General features: G+C 37.2%; 1 protein-coding gene and 1 long non-coding RNA gene across 3 annotated transcripts in view; one reads left to right on the forward strand and one right to left on the reverse strand.

Moving 5' to 3' along the window:
• Positions 1-3,546, reverse strand: part of LOC118535454 (uncharacterized) — a 92,211-nt gene extending 88,665 nt beyond the window's left edge. Inside the window, exon 1 of the long non-coding RNA XR_013446157.1 lies at positions 3,228-3,546. This is a non-coding gene — a long non-coding RNA (uncharacterized LOC118535454). The remainder of the gene's footprint in view (positions 1-3,227) is intronic.
• Positions 3,547-3,679: 133 nt separating this feature from the next.
• The window catches only part of USP53 (ubiquitin specific peptidase 53), a 66,405-nt gene continuing 49,358 nt past the window's right edge, over positions 3,680-20,726 (forward strand). For both annotated transcript variants that reach the window (XM_078069182.1, XM_078069183.1), the window contains exons 1-2: positions 3,680-3,956; positions 18,681-19,347. In XM_078069182.1, the coding sequence (XP_077925308.1) occupies positions 19,204-19,347 (144 nt within the window). In that variant the 5' untranslated portion in view covers positions 3,680-3,956; positions 18,681-19,203. The remainder of the gene's footprint in view (positions 3,957-18,680; positions 19,348-20,726) is intronic.

Below are 20,726 nucleotides of genomic sequence, written 5' to 3' on the forward strand. Positions count from 1 at the left end.
GAAAAGTGAACAGATTTCTGTTGTTACAAAGAACAGAAATAAGACCAGTATGTGGAAATTACTGATAGAATTCAATTCATTGTGATGAAAATTTCTTAACAGTTAGTATTTTTTTTTAAGATTTTATTTATTTATTTGACACAGAGTGAGAGAGCGAGCGAGACAGGGAACACAAGCAGGGGGAGTGGGAGAGGGAGAAGCAAGCTTCCCGCGGAGCAGGGAGCCCGATGAGGGGCTCGATCCCAGGACCCTGGGATCATGACCTGAGTTGAAGGTAGACTCTTAACGACTGAGCCACCCAGGCGCCCCTAAACAGTTAATCTTAAAAAGGAATAGGGTGTACCACAAAGCATCAAGTTTTCTATCATGTGACTATATTTGAACAGAACCTGGACAACCACTGGTGGTAATAATCCTTCAGTGAATGGGAGGCTGGCCCAGATGTAATCTAAAGCCTTCCACATCTTTGAGATTGTAATAAAATACATAGTACAGCAAGAAAAACAATATATAGGTTCTTATAGCATCACATTATCATTGATGACAACAGTATTGGTAATCATAATAATAGCACTAATGGCTGTAATAATACAGTATAGGACTTTACTTGCTTTTATCTGGGTCAGTATCAAAAGACATCATATGTAAGTATTATTTCTCATCACAGTTTTACAGATAAGAAAATTAGAATGTTTCAAAGTGAAATAACATACAAGGGTAATGAAATTGCCTAAGCTGACAATAACTCAGCAAAAATTAAGGAGGCCACTGGCTAACCACTAGCTGTGGTTAACTAACAAATGTTGACTCTGGTATAGCAGAGCCTTTTAGAAGGATTGGGATGTATGGCTAGTGAAGTTTTGACTAAGGAAGAGCTGGCTAAGATGCTAAGGATATTGAATTTGACCTGATATTTAACAAAATGTCATGCTGCAGAGCTTTCAGGAGTCTGGTAAGCACTCAACTCCTGAATTTCCTATTTTATAAGAGGATGGAGGACTTTAAGGGATTCTCTTCTCTCTCATATTTCCTCCCATACCTGCATTATTCTTTCAGACCAGCTACTCTAAATGGCAACATGCATTGCCACAAGCAGCTCTGAGCTCCCATCTTTACAGCTTTACGACCAGAGAAAACATCCAATTTGAAACTGCTCTGAAAGGATGCTGATTAGCCTAAATCACCCATACACCAATCACTGGGCCAGTAAAGGGTGAAATACCCAACTTGGAGTTATGCCCACCCTGTGGTTGAGTTATTATTAAAACCTGTGGGTGTGTTATTATTAAAAGCAGGAAAAGACATTCCTACCTACAAAGTTTTCTGGGTGGGATATGTAGTACAATGTCAATTTTCCTTTTTCCCATCTGTTTGCTTCAGACTGCCTTTTTGATGCTTAACTTGTGACCTATTACAAGCCTATGATTTAAAACTCAGTACTTAGATATGCCAAGGACTGGCAGAAAGTTTGAACTTAGAGGATTAAAAAAGTGTTCAGTCAGGGTTTCGTCAAAATCTCAAGCAGGGTGAACTAAAGGGCATTCTTCTGTAACCTTTAAATGAGGAGAGGAGATAGTATGAGTCTTTATTATCCACAGTTCAAATTATTTTTCAAGAGTGGAGATAGGGGTTGACTTGTCAGTTACATTTGCAAATAATTACAGTACAATATAATTGTTATAACAGAAATAAGTCCAAAAGGGTGAAGGAAAGGCAAGTCCGTCTTGGAAAATTATGAAAGGTTCCATAAAGGAGGTAAGTTTTCAATTCAACTGAGACCCAAAGGATCCTGAAAGAACGTGGCAGGATCACAGAAAAGCAAGGAGTTCAGTATGGCTAGTGTGGAGTAAATGGGCAAGAATGGCAGATGATAGCAGTCTGAAGCAAGATCATGAAAGGCCCTACTGGTGATGGGAAGCCCCTGAAAAAAATCTTTGCAGACAAATATTGTGATCATATTTTCATGTTAGAAAAATTATTAATAGAATATAGGTTGGAGTGGAGTGGGAAATAACAAGAGGCTATTGCAATTGTCCAAGGGAGATGAGTCAGGAGAGGTGTTAATTACTTGATGGACTGACAGTGAGAGTGAAGATTGAAGAAGAGTGGATTTGAGGGATACTTAAGGAGATGAGTCAATAGAATTTGATATTAGGATAGAGGAAGTGAAGGAAATGTAATATAGGGGTACTCCTGGATTTCTGTCTTGGGTAATTGGGTGCCATTATCTGAAATGGGGAATGAAAATGGGCTAGTTTCCAGATGGGTGGGAGAGTCTCAGGAATAAGGAATGCTAAAGATACCAACATCAATTTAGGACCTATTTAAGGTATCTGTGTGATATCCAAATGAAGATGTTGCTTAAAAGTCTAACCTGAAGATATACATCTGGGAGTCCTTGGTGCACTGGGACACCTGGTAAAAGAGATTGTTCAAGAGGAGTAAGGTCAGACAAGAAAAGAAAAGAAAATGGAGAGCTTGAGAACACAGAGGGCCTTAAGAAAAATTATTTAAAGTGTGTCAGAGATGTAGTTGCACAACCAAGAAATGGTGGTACTAGGGAAACCAAAAGGAGAGTTAATAGTATTACTATTTTTTAATGAAGTTTTTTTTCCCTCTCCTCCAGAAGTTTTAAATTTCTGGAAGGCAGGAACTATGTCTTAACTTTCACTATATTTCCTTTAGTGCTTAATTCAGTGAAGGAAATATAGTAAATTCTCAATAAATTCACATTCATTCAGTCTCAAGCAAAATGCACCTATATCAATGTAAAATGTTTCTTCATTCTAATTTTTCAAATAAACTTTTAGTTACCTATGAGTTTACTTAAATCAATTTTTATAACCTGTATGTTCTACCTGCATCAGCTTTGAAATGAGTTTCAAAATTTTGTTTATTACTTATTGAGAGGGATCTTTGATACTAAAGATAGCAGTGGGTTTTTTTTTAAACTTCTATAAAAAAAAATTACAAAACAAAGTTTAGCCCAATTCCGAAGCAGTAGCTTAAAACTTCTAACTTAAAACTTGTTCTAACGCAGAGTAAGGAGGCAGCCAAATTTTTCTTACCACAATTAACTATTAAGTCAACATGTTTATTAAAGCTTTCATTTTATTAATAGTCACGAAACAACCAGTTGGGGAATATACCTTCAAGCCAATAGAAGCTATTTCACTGTAAACAAATCGTAATGATTCACAGAAAGCTAAAAGGAATTGCATACCCACATGCGGTTTTGAAGCCAGGCAGTACGGATTGTTTTCTCTCAGGTAACAATACTTAACCCAGTCCTCCGTGGGTTCGCGTTCCTGAGCTCAGAAAATACCGAATATGTTGACCAAGAGCGCGGGAATAATCACCTCCGCTTGAGGAGAACTAACCCCTTCCTCCTTCTACACCACACAGCCAACCTGCACGCACCTTCTCCAACAGCTAAGCCCTAATAACGCTCCACTCTTGCCTTAGGGGAAACGTTCAAGTTCCTGCTCTCGCGGGATCTCGCGCCTTGGAGTAAGTCAACTGGATCGCGCGCCCAGTCGAACCCCCGCGGGAATACAGTTCGCCAGGTCCGGAAAGCCGGGAAATCGAGTGCGGGGCGGGGTTAGCTCGAGGAGCGTGAAGGCGGGGCCTTTCCCGAGGAGGCGGGGCCGGCACGAGGCGGAGAGTGGGGCGGGTCTCCCGGGACCTGTTGATCGCAGGTGTCACTGCCCTTTCTGGCCCTTGGTGTTGGGGCGTGTGCGCATGCTCCATGCGCAGGGTCGGGCTCTGGGCGGCGAGACCAGACGCCTCTGCTTCAGTTCTCGGTGAACCTCGGCTAAGGTGGCAGCTGTTAGTGTCAGACGGGTGTTGGCGTGAGGCGGAGCAGGGCCAGCGGGAGGTAGTCCTGTGGAAGTGGAAGGCCCGTATTTCTTTACCTGGACCGCACTTTCCCTCTCGTTAGGAGGGCAGAGCTCAAGGTAAGTCTCCGAAACTAGTCCCTGGATAGAGATCCAACGACCTGCGACCCCCGCCCCAGGCCTGAGTGGGAGACCCTCGTTCCAACGTCAGACCTTGCTTCTGCCCTAGCAGCCCTGCGACATCCTTCGCCCCCGTTCCGCGGACTCTTTGCCCGGGTTCAGGCATCCGAGGTCACGCAGCCTTCCCTCCTCCTCCCCGCCCGGTCCCGGCCCTGGAGGAGATGTGTCTGGCCAGGCTGGAGGCGCGCGGGAGGAGGTGCTGTATTTACTGGGTCGTGCTTGTTCATTGCTGCTGTGTTTGAGGGCGGACACGAGGCAGAACCTGGAGTCCAGCTGGGTCGCTTAGTGCGTTCGGATTATGAATATTACGCTTACTTGGCCCCTGCCCCTCACTTGCGGAGCAGCCACTGCCTCACCCGAGCAGCCCCTTTTTAAAGGGGTCCTGATGGTTATGTTGCGCTCCTTGGAGAAGAGAGATGACTGGATTCGTGAGAATCTTTGGGCTGGTGGTTTCTGGGTGGTAGTAGTAATTTATAAAGTTAATGTTTAGCTTCTAAACGGCGACTTACGGGGCGTTTATCAAACTACTTTTAAACATCGTTGGAGAACAGGAAGTACTTGTACAGGTGTACTAGGGAGGCTGTCTAAAGCCTGCAATCTGAGCGTGTTCTGAGGTTTTGTTATCCTGCTACAGGGTTTTCTGTATCAGTGCGAGGTCTGATTAATGCTTGCAAAATGTACTGCAAGGCTTTATTTGTTAGACAGCAGAGTATGCCAAAATGTTTCCTTATCTGGAAAAATATATGTATTTTTGCAAGGGATTTTCAAGGCTATTTGTGAGGGGTGTTTAAACTTAGGAAGTTCTTTGTGATTAGGGTCTGATTGCCTTTTAATTCTGTTCTTTAAAGAAAAACATTGCTAATTCTGTGTTTAAAAGGAGTAGCAAGTGCTAACAAAATTCTAATTGAATGTACTTTTGGCCAAATTGATACTTTCTTGTTAGTTTAATTTTCTATTTTCAGTTTCCTGATGATGGCCTAGGCAAAGCTCCTTCATCCTGTGAAAGAGAAATTCAAACAAACAAACAAACAAACTTATTTTGCAAAAGTGATTTAGGATTTATCTACCATTGTGGTAGGAATTCCAAATAGACACACTCACTGTAGGTAAGAGTTAATTATAGGCTGGAAAAAACACAGTTTTTGTTTTTGTTTTACATTTTAGAGGCTCTTAAAATGAGCTTTTTGGACAGTTTGCCTAGGTTCATGATTAGTGGTGATAAACCATGAAAGTGATTTATTTAAATTTGTTCATAAATTAAACTCATTGGTAGTTATGTGTATTTTTTCCTGTAGTGTAAAAATAAGTGACCAAGAACAGGTCTTTTTTTCTCTATTAATTTAAAAACTTTTTATAAATGCATAGTGTTCATGGAACACTAATAGTCACTCCATTAATATTATTTTCTCTAGAAGATACAAAAAGTAGTTTTTTAAAAGATAGCTATTTTAATGTGAGAGGGATACCCTTTTCCACCTAGTTTGTTCTTTTCCTTAAAAAAGAAAATCTCTTTTCAAAAACTCTTATAATTTTAGTATGCACTGTGATTCAAGAACTTCTATATTATTTAGTGTCAAATGTTTCTTTTAGTCTCAAATATAATTTTGGAATTATAGTTTAGAAGCCAATTTTAACAAAACAGTTAAAAAATGAAAATTTTGATTTAAGGTGATGTACACATTAAAAAGTCAAAAATCAGGGTTATTTTTCCTGTTGAAACTGTTTGGAATTCACTCACCTACCATGCTAGGGAGGATGTTGCTTTACCCTACAATTTTCCAAAAGTATGTTTGAAATCTATAAAGTGGTAGATCTTGTAATTTGACAGCTTTAACTATAAGGTGTTTCTTAATTATAGACCCCAAAGACAACCTACAACAAGGTTGTTTATGTAGTGCGTCTGAAAGTATTTTGAATACAGAGTGTGCTAGGTGTGCTAGGGCCCCCCAAATTGTCAAGCCTACTGGTTCTCATGAGCTCTTGGATTAAGGAAAGACGTGTACTAATTTATGTCATCTTTGGAAAACTAGAAATTCCTGATGTTACAAATGTAGCATTAGTATATTATTATTAATTTTGTACAGATGTAATGATTTTAGAAAATTTTGCAATACAAACGATGCACATAGTAGGAACAATAAATGGATGCAACCTGTTCTACCACAGATAAAATCTTCAAAGGTTATTTAAACTTTAAATAACTTTATATAATATCCTAATCTTGGCAAGTTATTATGAGTTTCTTTTAAGATAATAGGAACATTATATTTTTATATCTATGTATCTATCTATAGACTATTTAGGTAAGAAGTATCTAGTCTTTGCTCTTCCAAGTTAACACATATACCAGGAGTTCTTAAAGTAGGGTCCATGATTAGAACTGTGGTCTGTGGTTAGAACTCAATTTTAATATAATTGGTTTTCTTTGTGATATGATTTTTTTCTTTCTTTCAATCCTATGAATTTTATTTTATGCATTTACAAACAAACTTCATTAGGCCACCAAAAGTGTCTCTGACATTCACAAAAGTGCTACAAACCATTTCATCTGGTTGAAGAATTTTTGTTTTAGGTAAGTCAGTTCAGAAAAGTTGCTGCATATGTTCATATTTGTAATTCATCAGAAAATAAAATATAATGCAACGTAAATCGTATTTCAGTATCTTAGCTGTCATTTCAGTCATCTGAGTTGTGGCATTTTTGAATCTGTTTGGTATTTTTGAATACATTTTGTAAATGTAACTTCTGTTTACTTCTATTTTGTAAATATTGACCTGCAAAAAGCAGTTTGAAGAAATACTGGTCCTTTGGAATTTGGAAACTTTTTTACTTTTTGTGATTTTCTGATTTAGCAAATTTACTTAATGAACATTTATTGACCTATTGTTATGCTAGACACCAGAGATTCAAAAATTAATAAGACAACATTAAAGTAGTCAAAATTTGAGTTCTTCCTTTTCAGAGCCTTATCTCTGGCTGTTCCCAATCCTCCCCCAACTGAAGTGAGTTTCCAAAGATAAAATAAGTCTTTTTTTCTTATACCCTTGCCTTTGCAAGATGCTGCTTCTCCTCTTCCCATTCCCCTTTCAACTTCCCAAAATACCACACCTATGAAGTATTTTCTAATCCATCAAAAGACAATAGATTATCACTTCATTTTTGTGTTACCACTGTATTTTGATCTATATCGTACAGAGATCTATACTCTGTTGCTGTAGAGGGAAGACAGAATAAGGGAATCTGGAGATGATGTTATGTGTACTCTCATCTTAAGTGTAAAGAGAGAACCATATGGACAGCACAAAGAATGGTAGGCAGGCAGAGGAGCTTTCTAGGGGACCCAGAGACAGGATGAGAGCAATGTCCACGTATGGTTTGGGTGCTCTAGTAATTTTCTGTGGCTGGGTGATCATGTTATTTATGAATCAAAATTGTCGTTGAGGAGGTTTGTAGTTATTTTTCTGAAAAATGGCACATAGGTTGAATTTTTCTAAATTAAATCTCTGTTGTTTATTATTTCAGAGTTGCTTACCATTGATTTCTAATGTTTTACCTCAGTTTCTCCTTCTCTAGTCCAAAAGTTTGTAGGCAAATGCTTAAAATAATACTGTGATGAATCCACTTGTAAAGTGAAGCATTCTCAAACATTTTCTTGTAAATTAGAATTTTTCATGTTAAATTTTCTTAAAGTAGGATATCTCTGTAAATGAAATCGCTTATTTTTTTACTAAGAATGACTTATTAACAGATATTACAATTTAGAAATTGATACTTTATTGTACAGTATATCTGATCTAACTAAGGTTATAATCAAGATTGATAAAATCAGTTTAAGGAAATGGAGAAAGATAGCAAAATGAGATATAAAATATACAGCTTTTACTTTCTATTTAAATGTTTATATTATTAAAAATAATTTTACTTCAAAGATAGTGTTGTCGGGGCGCCTGTGTGGCTCAGTCGGTTAAGCGTCTGCCTTCGGCTCAGGTCATGATCTCAGAGTCCTGGGATCGAGCCCCGCATCGGGCTCTCTGCTCTGCGGAGAGCCTGTTTCTCCCTCTCCCCCTGCTCTTCTCTCTCTCTCTCTTTCTCTGTCAAATAAATAAATCTTTAAAAAAAAAAAAAAGTGTTGTTGCTATCATTATAATTAGCTTACATTTACTGAATGCCTGCTGTATTTTGGGCATATGTTAGGTATTTTATACATGGTTTATGATACTTATAACTATGACCTTTTTATGTAATTATGATTATAGATTATGTAACATACAATTTTAATGATTGAATAGTTGAGGAATGTTCTGTGCTACTGAAAACTTTATAAGAGGTGGAAGAAATAATTGTGGGGCACATGAGGTCAGTATCAGACCATAGATAGACCATAGATTCCGTCCTTGTCAAGAACCTATCAGGGCATTCTTTGTCCACCAGGTGCTTTATGCTTTGGCATCTTTGAAACTTCTTAGCCTGCATAATAAACTCTTGCCCCTCTCATGGTGACCTTCCCTGTTTTTAGGCAAGCAGGCTGTTTGAACCCTAAAAGATTTTTCCTTCTATAATGTATGCTGTATAGGCCTGAAATAATCCTACCTCCTTGACCTAGCTGCCAGATGGTAGGAAGTTGTCCTGAACTTTGATTGCCTAGGTCATCTTTGTTAGGAACACTGATTTGTTCATTAAGGTTTCATTTTATTTCCTGAGCTTCCTACAATAACTATTTAATGAGTACTTACCATGTATTTGGTACTGGTTTACATGCCTGGGATTCACTTTACATTCTAAGATGATTGGGAGGAGAAACAGTAATAATCCTAATAAGTCAATTATATTGCATATAAGGTGTGATGAATGCCAAGGAGAAAAGAAAAGGTAGAGCATGGTAAGGGGGATTGGGAGTGTGGAGTGGAGGTTGTGATGGGTTGCAATTTTTTTTTTTTTAAGATTTTATTTATTTATTTGACAGAGAGACACAGCGAGAGAGGGAACACAAGCAGGGGGAGTGGGAGAGGGAGAAGCAGGCCTCCCGTGGAGGAGGGAACCTGATGCAGGGCTCGATCCCAGGACCCTGGGATCATGACCTGAGCCAAAGGCAGACGCTTAACGACTGAGCCACCCAGGCACCCCGGGTTGCAATTTTAAATCCATATAGGCCTCATTTAGAAGGTGATTTTTGAGGAAAGCAATCATGAAGGGTGCCAGGGAGAAGCCATGTGTGTGTCAAGGGGAAGTGTATTGCGGTCAGAAGAATAGCCAGAGTAAGGGCTTTAAAGCAGGTGTTTGCAGGGTGTATTTGGAAATCAGAGGGAGGCTGATACAATGGCAATAGAGAAAGTGAAGGGAAAGTAGTCAGAGATGAAGGTGAGGGGTGGGAAGGTGTGACATAATAAGAAATTTGGTCTCTGGCCCCATTTCCTGACATACAGCTCCTAAAACCCTTGGAGCATCTCTGGAAGTGATTTTTTTTTCATGCATGCTAATGAGATGACTGCTGGTTGGGGGCTCCTGGATAGCCTTAGATTGGGGACTGGTTGCCAGGGGAACCAACTCTGTGATTAGAGGAATTGAACTTTCAGCTTGGCTACCTTCCTCCGCCTCCAGGGAGAGGAGTGTGGTGGAGGTTGAGCTAATCACTAATGGCCAGTGATTTAATCAGTTGTGCCTATGTAATGAAGCCTCCATAAAAAATCCTAATTGGGGCGCCTGGGTGGCTCAGTCGGTTGAGCATCTGCCTTTGGCCCAAGTCATGACCCCAGGGTCCTGGGATCTAGCGCCATGTCTGACTGTCTGCACAGCGGGGAGCCTGCTTCTCCCTCTCCCTCTCCCTCTGCCTGCAACTCCCGCTGCTTGTGCGCGCTCTCTCTCTCTCCCTGTCAAATAAATAAATACAGTCTTTTAAAAAAAATCCTAACTGAAGGGGTTTGGAGAGCTTTTGGGTTGGTGAACACGTGGAGGGAGGTGCTGAGAGGCTGGTATGTCTGGAGAGGGCATGGACACTCCATGCCCCTTCCCACATACCTTGCCCTATGCATCTCTTCCATGTGGCTGTTTCTGAGTATCTTTTTATAATAAACCCAAAGTCTAGTCAGTAAGCTGAGTTCTGAGAGCTGTGCTAGCAAATTAATCAAATTAATCATCCGTGGAAAAGGTTGTGGGAACCCCCAAATTATAGGCGATTGACCAGAAGTACAAGTGACAACCTGGGTCACGTGATCAGTGTATGAAGTGGGACAGTCTTGTGGGACTGAGCCCTTGACTTGAGATCTGACACTAACTTCAGGTAGATAGTGTCAAAATTGAGTTCAATTGTAGGCCACCCTGTTGGTGTCCACTGAGAATTGAAGAATGGCTTGTGGAAAAACACATCTGGTCTCAAGTGCTGTGAGAGTATAGAAGAAAATGGTTTTTACTTTAGCAGGCAGTACAGGGCCTTGCAGGCCATTGTAAAGACGTTTTGGGTTTTAATCTGAATGTAATAAAGATCCATTGAAAGGTTGTAAGAAGAGGGATGACATTATGATTTTATTTTAGAAGGATCTTTTTGTCTGTCCTTGAGGATAGATTTTGAAGGGTAAAGACAGAAGCTAGGAGACAATTAGGAGGCTATTCTAGCAATCCAGGCAAGATTTGAAGATGGGTAAGACGAGGATAGTAGAAGTGGAGGTGTGGTGAGAATTGGTCACATTCTAACAGAGGTATGTGGGAAAGAAGAGTCAAAGACCATTCCAATATATTTGTTTTGAGCAACTGGAAAGACTTAAGTTACCATAAACTGAGATGGGGAAGGAAGGTATACATAAAATAGGAGTTCAGTTTTGGGCTTTGTCAAGGAGAAGAAAAGTTAGGTTATGCCTGCTTTGGTATAATTCTCTTCTGGAGATGTTATCCTAAGCAGATTGCTATCATCCGTTGTCTTTAATGTTCATACTCTATATTCTGGATACATATGAACTCATGTCTTTCTCTAGTTAGCTACCAGTGGGAACTAGTGAGTAGGTAAAAGCCATAAGAGATAAACGTAGTTCTTTTTTGGACAAAAAGAAGTAGAGCAAAAAAGTGCAGAACATTGAAAATTATTTAAAATTTGCTGTTTTTGTTGGTGGCGGTACAGTATTTTCTTATTACTTTAATTTCATTTTCTGTCTTTGTTTTATGAATTTTCTAGTACACTCTTCTCCAGTACCTCCATTTGTACAGTAACAGTGGTTTTGTACATCAAAGGACATTTATTCTTCAATTATATCTTCTTTAATCCTTCAACCTATAAAAGTGAAGATACTTCTATAATGAATTAGATTTTTAATGGCTTCAACTGCTATGCATCTTTACCTTGTTATCTAGTTATCGAAAATGAAACCTTAAACACTTTTACTAGTTAGATGAATTGTTGTAGTATATCTGGTAAAAAGTCTTCAGTGTATCCTTGCGTTTCTGTATTTCTTACTGGTGAAAAGATGTTAAAGTGAAATTTTACTTTACAGTTTGATGACTAGGCCAGAATATATTTCCATAGCTTTATTAGCAGCAGTTCTATACTTCTGTAGGATTATGGGTATTTCTAATTTTCTTTATGTAGTACTTCTATGTTGTTTTAAAAATTTAATAATATTTTATTTTACAACCAAAACAAAACCCAATAAATGTAAAAGAACAAAGTCTCATAGCTTTATCAGCCATTATATTAGTTTTCTAGGGCTGCTATAACGAAGTACAACCAACTGGATGGCATAAAACAATAGAAATTTATTCTCTCAGAGCTCTGCAGGCTTAGAAGTCCACAATCAAGGTTTGGCAGAGTTGGTTTCTTTCAAGGGCTCTGAGCAGAAGCCTTCCTTTCCCCTTTCTAGCTCATGGTGGTGGCTGTCAATCCTTGGTGTTCCCTGACTTGTAGCTGTATCACTCCAACCCCTGTCTGTCATTAAACAGTATTCTCTCTGTGTGTTTCTGTCTCTTCTTCTAATGATAACTGCTAGTCTTATTGGATTAGGGCCCACCCTAATGACCTCATCTTAACCTAATTACATCTGTAAAAGCCCTATTTCCAAATGTTCACAGGCACTGGAGGTTAGGACTCTAATACACCATTTGGTGAACATAATTCAACTTGTTTTATAGCTTAATATTCACTTTTAAATTGAAGAGAAGGGAACACTTCCAAATTCATTTTATGAGGCCAGCTTTACCCTGATACCAAAGATAAATAAGGACACTACAAGAAAAGAAAACATAGGCCAATATCCCTGATGAGTATAGATGGAAAAGTTCTCAACAAAATATTAGCAAACCAAATTCAGTAGCACACTGAAAGGATCATATACCATGATCAAGTGGGATTTATCCCTGGCGTTGCAAGGATGGTTCAACATTTGCAAATCAATAAATGTCATATACCACATTAAGAGAAGGAAAGATTAGATGCAGAAGAAGCATTTGACAAAATTCAATATCCTTTCAATGTAAAAATTCTCAACAAAGTGGGTATAGAGGGAATGTGTCTCAATATAATAAAAGTCATATATGACAAGCCCACAGCTAACATCATTCTCAGCTGTGAAAAGTCAAAAGCTTTTCCTCTAGTATCAGAAACAAAATGGGTGCCAACTCTCACCACACCTATTCGATATAGCACTGGAAGTCCTAGACAGTGCAATTAGTCAAGAAAAATAAATGGTATCCAAATAGGAAATGAAGAAGTAAAATTATCACTGTTTGCAGATGACATTATATTATATGTGGAAAACCCAAAGACTCTACCAAAACCTCTTAGAACTAATACTCGAGGGGCGCCTGGGTGGCTCAGTCATTAAGTGTCTGCCTTCAGCTCAGGTCATGATCTAAGGGTCCTGGGATCGAGCCCCTCATCAGGCTCTCTGCTCTGCAGGAAGCCTACTTCTCCCTCTCCCACTCCCCCTGCTTGTGTTCCCTCTCTCGCTGTGTCTCTCTGTCAAATAAATAAAATCTTTAAAAAAAAAAAAAAAAAGAACTAATACTCGATTTCAGTAAAGTTGCAGGATACAAAATCAACATATGGAGATCATTTGCATTTTTATTCAATTTTATCTGACCCTAAAATTGCTACATCAAATTTCTTTTGGTTTATACTTTTCTGGTATATCATTTTAATTTTATATTTGTGTGTATATACACGTATATAACTTATATAATGCATAAATGTAACTAATATACATACTGTAGTCTTTTTTAGTACAGGCTTTTTTTTTTTTTTTTCACTTTTATTTTCAAGCTTGGTGGTCCATCCCCATTTTAACAAGACATATACATACTTCTCTTTGTTCAGATGTTCATATAAAGCATATGGATTTTTTCACATTATTTTACCAAAATACGATTATATTACATTTCTTTTTTTTTTTTTTTAAGATTTTATTTATTTATTTGACAGAGAGAGACAGTGAGAGAGGGAACACAAGCAGGGGGAGTGGGAGAGGGAGAAGCAGGCTTCCCACGGAGCAGGGAGGCCGATGTGGGGCTCGATTCCAGGACCCTGGGATCATGACCTGAGCCAAAGGCTGACGCTTAACAACTGAGCCACCCAGGTGCCCCAGGATTATATTACATTTCTGCATTTTGCCTTTGTCATTCAAAAACACCCTGTTATATAATTATGTCCCTATTTATGGACATTCATTTTGTTTCTTTCCTTTTTTATTGCACCTATCAACTATATCTCAATAAGGTAGTAGTTTTGGGGGGAGGCATAGATTCTCAGTATTGGGGTTTTTAGATTGAAGTGTGTTTTTAATTTTAACAGTTGTTGCCAGGTTGATATAATATTGCTACAAGGGTATTATAGTATAATTACATTTTTTTATTAGTCAACAATAAGGGAAAGTACCTCTTTCCCTTTAGCTCCAACAGTGTTTCTTTTAAGTTTTTGCCAGCTGATGGAAAGAAACAAACTACCTCTTAATTACTTTCATAAAGCTTCTGTGTTGAGGTCTCCAAGATTCCTGACATTCCTAGGTTTGGTGATTTTGTAGAATTTTGAGCACTCAGCATATAGTTGTACTTATTGCTATGCTTTTTTAATTATAGCAAAAGGAAATAAAGCAAAATCAGCAAATAAAAAAGGATCATGGGGTGAATTCTGGTGGAAATCAGACACAAGTTTCTCCTAGTTTTCTTCCAATGTAGTCACATGAAACACACAAATTCCTCCAGCAACAAATTGTGACATATGTAAAATGCAGTCTACCAGAAAGCGGTTTAGAGACTCAGTCGGTAGAATTTTTTATTGGGAAGGGGGTCACATGGTTATCCTCTACCTCAAATGTTACCAGAATTCCAGACTTCCAGAAGGAAAGCAGGTGTTCAGGATAAACCACATTGTTTGCACAGTTTAGATACAGTGACCAACTCTCACTAGTTACTGTGGTGGAATACTCCCAAAAATTTAAATTCTAAAAGCCTAAAACCTTGCAAGCAGGTTTTCTAAGGATAGCAATCTCTGGTCTGCTATGTTGTCCTTTCTTTTTTCTTGTCATACAATTCACTCATTGAAAGAGTACAATTCAGTGGTTTTTAGTGTATTTACAGGAAGGTAAACCTATCACCACAATTTTAGAACATTTTCATCACCTCAAAAAGAATCCTTGTACCCTTTAGTTCTCACTCTTCCCTTCTCATCTCTACAGCGCCACTTCTGCAGTCCAAGCAACCACTAATCTCCTGGCTGTCTCTGTAGATTTCTCTGTTCTGGACATTTTGTATGAATGGAATCAATCATAACATGTGGTCCTTCCTGACTGCTTTCACTTAGAATGTTTTCAATGTTCATCCATATTGTAGCATGTAAAAGTACTTCATTTCTTTTTATGGCTGAATAATATTCCATTTTATGAATATGTATACACAGATACTCATACCGTATGTTGTTTATCCATTCATTAGTTGATAAACATTTGGCTTGTTTCCACCTTTCAGCTGTTACAAACATTGCTGTGTTAGCTCTTTTCTCCATAACCTCCCAAGTATTTATTGAAAGAATTAATATAGAATCACATTTGCATTCCTAGAATAAACCCTCCTTGATTATTATTCTTTTAAAAAGTGTACATTATTCTTTTGACACATTGATAGATTATGTTTGCTAGTCCTTTATTTACAAGTTTTGTATCCAAGTCACATTAGTCTGAGGTTTATCATGTTTTGATAATAAGGTTATGTTAGCTTCATGAAATGATTTGGGATACTTTGTATATTATTTTCCCTCTGGTCTGTAGTAATATGTTAGAATTAACAGTTCTTTAATGTTTAGGTAAAATTGAACTTTGAATCCATCTGATCCAGGTGGCTTTTTCAGTGGGAGAACTTTTATTTCCATATTATTCTAGATTTTAAAAATGTTTTCTACTTTTTCTTGGGTTAATTTTGTTAATTTGTATTTTGCTGGGAAATTACCTATTCCTTTAGATTTTAAAAGTTATTGCCCTAAGACTTAAGTCATACTCTTACAGTCTTTTGGTTGCTTATGTATCTGTGGTCATTTCTTATTTATCAATCTCTTTGGTGTTTACATACCGCTTTTCCTTTCTTCAATCAGGCTTGTGAAGATTTTATGTTACATTAGTTTTTACAAAAGTTTACTTTTGGATTTATTTTTTCTTTCTATTGTTTGCCTATGAATGGGCTTGAAAATCTCTTTTTCTCTCTCTCTTTTCAGCTTAAGCCTTCGTAATTTTCATCCTACTTTCTTCCCCACATCATGTTTGGATTTTTTGAGTTATCATTTTCTATATCTCTCTGAGATTTTTGGTCTTTAATCCTGGAAAAATCTTAGTCATTTCTAAAAGTATTTACTCAATTTACTTTATCCTCTTTCTGGGAATCCTTTTAGATAGTATTGATTTCATCCATGCCTCTTAGTTTTTTCAAAATGTTTATATTTTCCACTTCTTTATTTCTTTTTTAGTGCTTTGTAGGAAAATTTCCTGACCTGAACTTACTGCTCATTGATATGGTTTTTGCTTCTATTCATTTTGCTAGTTAACTCATTCTTTTTTTTTAAGATTTTATTTTATTTATTTGACAGAGAGAGAACATGAGAGGGAACACAAGCAGGGGGAGTGGGAGAGGGAGAAGCAGGCTTCCCGCCAAGCAGGGAGCCCAATGCTGGGCTCCATCCCAGGGCCTTGGGATCATGACCTGAGCTGAAGGAAGGCGCTCAACGATTGAGCCACCCAGGCGCCCCTAGTTAACTCATTCTTTTACAAAATTTTAGTAGTTTTTTAAAAAATTGCCATATTCAATTGGTGGATATTTATTTAGTTTATTTTAAATTTGTGTTCCCTTTGGTCTGTTCACTCTGTTTTCTGTTATAGAATGTTCAGCTTTTGTTTCATAGTGCTGGTCCCCCTCAAGTGTCTGTTTCTCTTTTTCTTGGAGTACCAAGTTACAAACTAATGATATTTACATGAAAAGGGTGAAAGCACTCCCTCTCATTTGTGTTTCTTCAGATGATTTCAGTGAGTAGAGGTGGGATGTGAGTAGAGGGGCTTGATTTGGAGTGATGCAGCTTGAGCGTTGGTTCCAAAAAGAACTTTCTGTTTCTGTGCCTAGCAGCATGATCTTCCCCAGATCCTACTGTCCTCTGTTCTATTTGAGAAGTAGGGGTGAGGGCAGAACACCCAGGGTCTTTGCACGTACTTGTTACCGTTCCCAAACTGCCTGTGATCTAGTGCTTTTCTGCTGTTATAATCTCCCGTACCCTCCAGATGGCAGTAGGGTGGTAGCTGAACTTCCCGTTTCGTTGCATTGTGTGAGGTGGGAATTCTCTGCCCAGAGAAATGTGAGGAATGGAAAAGGTCTTAACTAGAAAGATCTTTTCTAGTATGTGACACTTGGCCCTCTCTTTATCTTAGCTACTGTTTCCCTCCCACTTTAGAAGCCAGTTACTTTTGGTATCCTTAAGGTTTCCTTCCTGTAATCTCCAGACGTGGGCTGGAGGTAGGGAACCAGAGAAGCATATACTAGTTCGACGTCTTGCACAAGAATGGAAGCCACAGTATTTTTAAGTTATCTGTTCATGTCTTTGCCTCTCACCAAACTAAGCTCAGTAAAGGTAGGGATTATTTCGTATACCTTAGGACAGTTCATGGTGCAAACATGGTGCCTAGTAAATGATGAAAGAATATTATTTCAAAAGGATTCTTTCATTAAAAATACAAATTTACTACCAACATAGAGCTCCCTTAATGTGGTAAAATTACGCATTTATTAAAAACTTAATTTGTATGAAAGGTTTGGGAATCATTTAGATCACTTTAGAGAAGGTTGCAACCCACGGAGTTAAAATAAAAAGAAAACAACTAACATAGTATAGTGTTTTAGAATTCCTGAAACATTTAACCTATGTTAATCAGGGCTATTATTGCTGTCCCCATTTTATAGATGAAGACACTATAAATCAGAGAGGACAAGGATTTATCTAAGACTAAACAGCTAATAAGTGATGAGCTAATATGTGGGGCTGGAAACAAGCCCTGACTTTAATTCTTTAGATAAGATGCTTCTTTATTCCTCGGTGCTTTCCTGTTTTTGTGGGTATTTGACCAATGGTATTGAACTGATCCGTGCCATTCTGTCTTATCTTTCCGTGCTGTGAAAATGAAGCTCATGACTTTAAGAGAGTTTAAAGGTGAAGTCCTTACAGAGGGCTTTTAGTACCCCCACATGATCTGTTTCCCATCCTTCCTTTTCATCTTTTCCTCTTTGTTTATATTTCTCATGCCACATTGAGCTGCTTACTATTTTTCCAACATGTCAAGCATGCTATTCATTCTGCTAGAAATGCCTTCTCTCAGGTGACATTTTCACCTACTTCAAATATTTGTGCAAAGATAACCTGCTCAATTAGACTTTCCATGACTATCCTATTTAAAAGTGCAAGCTCCCTCACATTATATGCATTTCCCATCCTCTTTCCTTGCATTGTTTTTGTTAGCACTCAGCACGTAACTCTTCTAGTACAGTTACAATTTGTTATTTATTAATGTATGCCTTTCCTCATTATTAAATTAGTCCACTGCCTGGCACAGTACTTGACTCAGTAAGTGTTTGTTGAGTGAATGAACATAGGAAGGAAATTTAATTAGTTAAACAAGACTTTGTTAGTAATACTTGTTTTTAATGAAGTTTAAAGTCCTTTTACTCAGGAGCATGCTAAGTTCACTAAGATTTGTTTATCAATTTAAGGCTTCTGAGTTTTAATGTATACCAATTTATGTAAAATCTACAGAGTTTCTTGGAAAAATAATATTCTGTTCAAGACAGGTAACAACATAGAGTATCTGTACGTGTATTTGTTTTAATAAACAAAGCAATTTAGTGTTGACAACAAAGTTAGTACTTTTGAAAATACTACCTGAGATCTAATTTAATTACAGTGTTCTCTAGACTATTTTCCTTATGAAATCAATGACCACTGAAATCTTCAAATAGGTAGTGATTGATGTCACATTGATATTTTTAAAAAATTTTAATGAAGAATAATGTCTTCTTTTTTGTATTTTAGAACACTGTTAGTTATAATCCTTTTATGATTATATATTCAGTATTTGTGTTCAAATAGTAAAGTAGGAATTTTCTTGTTTAGCCATTCTTGATTAGCTTTTGCTTTTATTTAAACATTTATTTTCTTTCTTGTAGATTTGCTTTGAGGTCACATTGATGAGAAATATGGAACCACCTTTGATAACTTCACCTGTGAAAGAGAGAGTCTTCTTTCTTACTAAAAAAACATAAGGAAAACAAATGACCAAAGGAATCATGCCAGATGGGAACTCAACATCTTTCTGTATCATCTGTTTTTTAAACCATCAAGACCAATGGCTTGTGCTTTAAAGAAAATTATTTGTTCATCGACATTGTTTTTAGCAGTTTAAAAAAAATATTTTTTACTTTAACTGTACAACTCTCTTATAAAATTTAATGCATATCAAAATCTTTAAGATTTCTTTTTTAGAACTCCAGTGTTTATGTACCCTACTTTTGCTTGACAAAGTCGTCAAAAATTTACAGCATCAGGAAAGATATGGACTTGGAAACTTACGTTACTGTAATTGACTACAGTGAATTTAAGTGGACAGTTCAAGACATCATCCCATTTATCATCAGAAATATCACATAAATATATAATTCTTAGCTTTAATGTACACAAATTTTCTTGAAAATGGCATGGGTAAAATTCTTACGGAAACCTGGCGGCAATCTTGGAAAAGTTTATCAGCCTGGGAGTATGCTATCCCTAGCCCCTACCAAAGGCTTGTTAAATGAACCAGGACAAAACAGCTGCTTTCTTAATAGTGCTGTGCAGGTGAGGCCATAATTTCTTATTAAATTTATAAAAGTGCTTGTCAGGAAATCCTTTGTTTAATGTTTCTTCTAGTGTAAGAATAAAGTTGTTATTGCCTAGAATGACTTTTTAATATCACTTTTAATGGTATCAAAAATATTTTGGCTTGGAATTTTGTTTTTTTATTATAAACAGAAATAGATATTATTTATTTAAGATAATTGGGAATGGTTTTTGCAATAGAATAATGTATTACTATGATATAAAATATTTTGACTTAAAATGTTTACTTAGTAAATTAAAATGATGTTTCTAAAATACATAAAATAATTTCTTTGAACCAGCTAACCTACCTCCCTTTACCCCCCCCTCCCTTTTTTTTTTTAAAGGAATCCAGTAGAATCCCCATAGATAGCTTGGGTTGAAATGAGAATGCAGTTTTAATTCTCAGGACTCAAACTCCTTTCAGCCTCCACTGTGGCCTTAAATCGCTTCTCTGGAATCATATTTGGACACCACTGTTTTAGTGGAATTGAAGATTAATCCATTTTGCTCCAGTCCTTGTTGAAATTCTTTTAATTAACAAGCATGTGCTAACCTGCTTTTCTTCTTTAGATAAATATCCTTTCTTATGTAAGATGTAGTTTTTATTCAGTAGTTCCAGATTTTGCAGGATTCTATGTCCTTCTGACCATTGACTGTGTAGTACTAAAGATGAGGAAGATTTAGAATATTGGAATGTTACTCTCTTGACTATAGAATATACCTTAAAAGAATTTATTTAAAATAAATTACTTCTTACATATTTTCCATTGCTTTTTTTCCCCTCCTGAAAACAGAGTAGAAAGAGAAATATTGGTTAATTAACTCATGATAAATGAACATCTCTAGAATGTGTCACGTGCTCAGACATCTGACTCAGACTTGTTTTCTCAATTGTCCTCTGCCTGAGACAGATGTCAAACTTGAAAGTTCTGTAATTCACCCAGGGAAAGAAATCTAATTGGCATTCTAATATACATTGCGACCCTTAAATGGCAGTCACTGTTCTGCCATGGCCAAAAGATCCTACTGGCATTAAGTGCTATGAGAAGTGCAAGAAAACATTTATTGAACAGCCCTGGATATAGGGAAATACTGTATACCAAAAGACTTGGAATTAAATGCTTTTGTTTAAATCAGGCTGTGAGAAAGGGCTTCTGTCACTTTAAATCTTTTTCTGTTGACCCTTTTCCAGTTCTTTTTTTATGTTTATATATTTCCCTCTATTTCTGTCCTTTTCCTTGACTCCCAAAATCTTTGTGTAGTTAGTGAGACGAAAAGCATGTTATAACAGAAAATTCTGAGTAAGGACACTTATATGGTAAAGAAAATGGAGAAGTATTCCAATGATGATCTAT

Source organism: Halichoerus grypus, chromosome 3, assembly GCF_964656455.1.
Source record: "Halichoerus grypus chromosome 3, mHalGry1.hap1.1, whole genome shotgun sequence".
NCBI classification, from domain to species: Eukaryota; Metazoa; Chordata; class Mammalia; order Carnivora; family Phocidae; genus Halichoerus; species Halichoerus grypus.